Source organism: Oryzias melastigma, linkage group LG2 (genome assembly GCF_002922805.2).
Source record: "Oryzias melastigma strain HK-1 linkage group LG2, ASM292280v2, whole genome shotgun sequence".
NCBI classification, from domain to species: Eukaryota; Metazoa; Chordata; class Actinopteri; order Beloniformes; family Adrianichthyidae; genus Oryzias; species Oryzias melastigma.
In genome coordinates this window covers 15,530,898-15,535,942 of record NC_050513.1, presented here as the reverse complement: position 1 = coordinate 15,535,942, position 5,045 = coordinate 15,530,898, and the positions used below count along the sequence as shown (strand labels likewise).

The 5,045-nt window shown below is 33.8% G+C and overlaps 1 protein-coding gene across 2 annotated transcripts in view; it reads left to right on the top strand.

Moving 5' to 3' along the window:
• bco1l (beta-carotene oxygenase 1, like) overlaps positions 1-5,045 on the top strand; it is a 12,632-nt gene continuing 7,587 nt past the window's right edge. For both annotated transcript variants that reach the window (XR_002921042.2, XM_024289116.2), the window contains exons 1-5: positions 1-157; positions 1,531-1,659; positions 1,734-1,863; positions 4,043-4,190; positions 4,273-4,420. Coding sequence is in view for 1 of the 2 variants with exons in the window: in XM_024289116.2 (XP_024144884.1) it covers positions 94-157; positions 1,531-1,659; positions 1,734-1,863; positions 4,043-4,190; positions 4,273-4,420 (619 nt within the window). In the remaining variant the exon portion in view is untranslated. The remainder of the gene's footprint in view (positions 158-1,530; positions 1,660-1,733; positions 1,864-4,042; positions 4,191-4,272; positions 4,421-5,045) is intronic.

Genomic DNA, 5,045 nt, shown 5'->3' with positions numbered 1-5,045 from the left:
GGAGAGGATCACGTAGACCGCATAAAGTGAGCCGCTCTAAGCTGGAGTCTGCTCAGGCAGCAGCACTGGTGCATTGTGGGTCAGAGCGCAAACATGCAGTCGTTCATCGCTAAGAATGGAAATGAGACGCCAGAGCCGGTGAAAGCTCAGGTGAAAGGTGAGGAGATTCAGAAAAGATTCAAATATAATTCTATAAAACTGTTAACAAATTTAACTAAAATCAAGTTATTTGATTAAATGGGCTTGTGTTACCATGTATCTGGTAATAATGTACAATGCATGCAGTAATGTATTTTTTTTTTATTAGACTAAATTTAATACATTTCACTTACATTTTATAAATACATAAAAAACAGATATTTTATAAACTTTTAATTAAATTTGAATTCCAGGTCTAAAATTTCATATTGCTGTAAATTAAATAAAAATGTGTTTAATGATTCTTATCAATAGAGAAAATAATCATAACATAATGTTTCATAATGTTTTCTTTTATTTTGTTTAATAATATTTTCTCTGTTAATAGAATAAAGTTAATCTTCTTTTATTTTGAATGTTTTTATCCTGCAAACCTGATGGAAAGACAGTACTGTTTATAGTAAAAATGCAATAAAAATGTCAAAGGGTTGTTACTTTACAGTCAGACTGACAACGAAAATAAGTAGATTATTTGTTTTGTTAACGTAGGAACAAACATTTTCTTCAAATGTGGATTTAATTTGAAACTTTATGATCTTGCCAGATATCATCTACTAGTTTTTATAAACTTCCAATACTTCTTACCAGTAGAAAAAAAATCATATCATTGTTTTAATTTTACTTTTTGAAACTTAGTACTTTTTTATCTTGTTTATTTTTATTGTTTTATTTCACGAAATGTAATTTATTTTAAATATTTTAAATTTAATTTTATTTTGTATTATTATCTTATATTATATTTTCTTTGTTAATGGATTTTTTTTCCTTTATTTGTAAAGATCCGGTTCTGTTATTCTGACCCATCACTTTTTAAAAGACGGTACTATTTGTAGTGAAAAAGACAATTTAAAAGAACTAGGTCCAGGAGTCGATTAAAAAAATTCAACTAATTAATCGCAAACCTGGAAAAATATTAATCGCGATTAACCACATTCATATTTTTGTTTTAGTTACAGTATTAGCCGACCACTTATTATTTACAAATATTCACAATATGAAATCACACACAAAAATTGTACTTTTAGTTTTATTTTTTAATAAATTCTGTCAATCGATTAAAAAAATAATCGTGATTAATCGCGTTATTACTGCATGTGGTGACCACCTATTTTCTTGAAATTATCACAAAATAAAATTACACACAACAATGTACATTTTTAATGCTTTAATTATTTTTTAGTAATCATGTGTGTTAATGTGTCAACCTTCACAGCCCTAAAAAGAAGTAAACTGCTGTTAATTAATGGTCAGAATCACTAATCAAAGATAAGAGTTTGTTTTGGACATAAGATAATAACATTTTGTCTGATTTTTCCTTTGGCTTTCCTGCAGGCTCCCTGCCATCCTGGCTGCAGGGGACCCTGCTGCGGAACGGACCCGGCCTGTTCTCCGTGGGGGACTCGGAGTACAACCACTGGTTTGATGGATCCTCACTGATCCATAGTTTCACCTTCAGCAATGGTCAGAGTCTGATGCAGCCTCGACGAACAAGAAAAAATACGTACCGCCGCGCATGTTGACGGTTGTTATTTCAGGGGAAGTGACCTACAGAAGCAAGTTCCTGAAGAGTGACACCTACAAGAGGAACGTCAAGGCCAACCGGATCGTCGTGTCAGAATTCGGAACCATGGTCTACCCCGATCCCTGCAAGAACATCTTTGCCAGGTGAAGACCAAGACCTCTAGAAATGATGCTGCGGCATTTCTAATACATCTTCCAATAGTAGCTGGTCATCCAAAAACTCAGCAGCGGGCCCGGCGTTTATTAGAGACTGTTGGAGACCGGCTCCTAATGGAAGATATACGGTACAAGTTATATCTTTAGAAGTTTTTCAGTTCATCCTTTACGAACAAACAAAGGCTTGAAAGGAATTCAGAGAAATTGATAGAAACAGACCCTGCTACAGAATGATGACCTGTTAGGGTGGACCCCACCTTCACCCAACAGTAGCTGGGACAGGCTCCAGCAACCCCTAACCCTTAAAGCAGGTGGGACAAACTCAATCGCACAGGGGGCCAAAATCAGAAACACACCTTAAATCACAGGATATACATTTATTGAACAAACTAAAACTAAATTTTTAAAAATTTTTAAAATTACATGCGATAATGCTAGTGTGAACGCTGGAAGCTGAATTTTGCTGAAAACAATACCTGTAAAACGCTGAAGCAGATAGCTGAAAACACTGATGTTAATAGCTGAAAACGCTTAAGCTGATAGCTGAAGATGCTGAAGCTGATAACGCTTAAGCTGATAGCTGAAATCACTGAAGACAATAGCTAAAAACACTGACGTTAATAACTGAAAACACTGAAGCTGATAGCTGATAACGCTTAAGCTGATAGCTGAAATTACTGAAGACAATAGCGGAAAAGGGTGAAGACAATAGCTGAAAACACTGACGTTAATAGCTGAAAACGCTGAAGCTGATAGCTGAAAATGCTGAAGCTAAAAACGCTTAAGCTGATAGCTGAAATCACTGAAGACAATAGCTAAAACACGGAAGTTAATAACTAAAAACACTGAAGCTGATAGATGAAAACGCTTAACCTGAAATCACTGAAGACAATAGCTAAAAACACTGACGTTAATAACTGAAAACACTGAAGCTGATAGCTGAAAATGCCTAAGCTGAAATCACTGAAGACAATATCTGAAAACACTGACTTTAATAGCTGAAAACACTGACGTTAATAGCTGAAAACGCTGAAGCTGATAGCTGAAAACGCTGAAGCTGATAACGCTTAAGCTGATAGCTGAAATCACTGATGACAATAGCTGAAAAGGGTGAAGACAGTAGCTGAAAACACTGATGTTAATAGCTGAAAACGCTGAAGCTGATAGCTGAAAACGCTGAAGCTGATAACGCTTAAGCTGATAGCTGAAATCACTGAAGACAATAGCTAAAAACACTGACGTTAATAACTGAAAACACTAAAGACAATAGCTGAAAACGCTTAAGCTGAAATCACTGAAGACAATAGCTGAAAACGCTAAAGCTGTTAGCCAGCTAACATATTACCTACATGCCAAATTAGCCTAAAAAGGAAAAAAATAAAAACTTAGTTTAGCCAATACAACTATGTAGCTGAAAAATAAATAAGCTAGCATATGAATATCATTCTAACTCCAAACGGCCTAAAAAACAATTAAAAAGAAGAGCCTAAATTAGGCAAAAACAGCTAGCCTAGCACGTAGCTAAAATATTGGCTAAACTCCAAAATAGCCTTAAAAAAGTTTAGTAAATGCCAAAATAGTCCAAAAAGCTAGCGGAATAACAATTTTTAAAACTATAAAACTTTTAAGCATAATTACGAATAAAATATACACACTTTTATACAAAATAAAATCTATGTACTGATACTTCTAAACATCAGGGACGGTTTGTGAAAACAGCTTTGCTATTGTTTAATATTCAACTCCGGAATGTGTTTATATTTTTTGTTTGCACCAGCTCTAACATTTCAGTAAAATTACAGAAATATTGAAATATAAAAAAAAAAATGGCTGTTCTAAATACTTTTTTCTATCAAGATTTGCTGTAGTAAATTGTCCACTTTAAACTCCAAGTGTATTTTCTGTGTCACAAATACGATCTTTTTCTGATTCACAATTATACAAAATAAATATTTAAAAAATGCAGTTTTATACTTAATATTTTCAATAAACATTCTCCTTCATGAGAAAAATGCTACAAACATATGTTAAAAACATTATTTTCATTGGCGCGCAGAAATCTTGGCAAGTCTCAAAAAGTTTAATTTAGATAAATCTGCAGGACTGGATTCATCAGTCAAAGTACCTTAATAAAAAAAACACTGATGTCAAAAGTCTTTTCCTCCAGGACCGCCACACACCTCAGCAACATTGTGCCAAACTTCACTGACAACAACTTGATCAACATCATTCGTTATGGAGACGACTACTACGCCTCCTCTGAAGTCAACTACATCAACCAGATTGACCCAGACACCTTGGAAACCGTTGGTAGGGTGAGTGATTTCACATCTGCGTAGTCCATAAACGAGTCTGGGGTCAAACTGGAAATGTCAGAAACTTTCTTTATAACTCCAGGTCAACTACAGGAACCACATTGCTCTGAACTTAGCGACGGCCCATCCGCACTACGACGATGAGGGCAACACCTACAACATGGGGACGACCATCATTGGCCTTGGTCGGCCAAAATACATCATCTTTAAAGTCCCTGCTAATGGCACAGGTAATCTCCCCATCTAGATGTTTTTTTTATTTCTGTCAATTTACATTTCAAAATTAAAAAAATAAAATAAAATTACAAGGGGAATAAAGGCAGTTTTTAAAAATGTGATGGAGCTGTCCAGAATTTTGGGATTAAAGAAAAAGTGTTCACCAGAAAAAAAAATCTTGAGTAAACTACTAAGAGGTATACAGGTACAGATAACAACCCTAAAAAGAAAGCATGATGGTGGCAAGATGAAGATGACTCAAAGCTTTATTGAGGACCGATGCATCTACAGGAGCGGTGTGCAGATGTATTTAGGCAAAGTGGGCAAAATATTAAAAAATCTACTCGAGTAAGAGTAGAGTTAATTTAAAATATTACTTAATAAATAGTCTGGAAAAAACGGTATACCTATATCTATACATATATATAAATACGTTAAATACTGTATATACAGCACGTTTTGTCTAATTTAAAAGTATTTTTCATTAAATATTACATATAACCTATATAATATGTAAATTTCCTAAATGTATATACTGTATATTTGTCATATATTATTTTCATTACATATTTTTAAATATAACAATACACGTCGTAAATATATATATATATATATATATATATATATATACACATATGT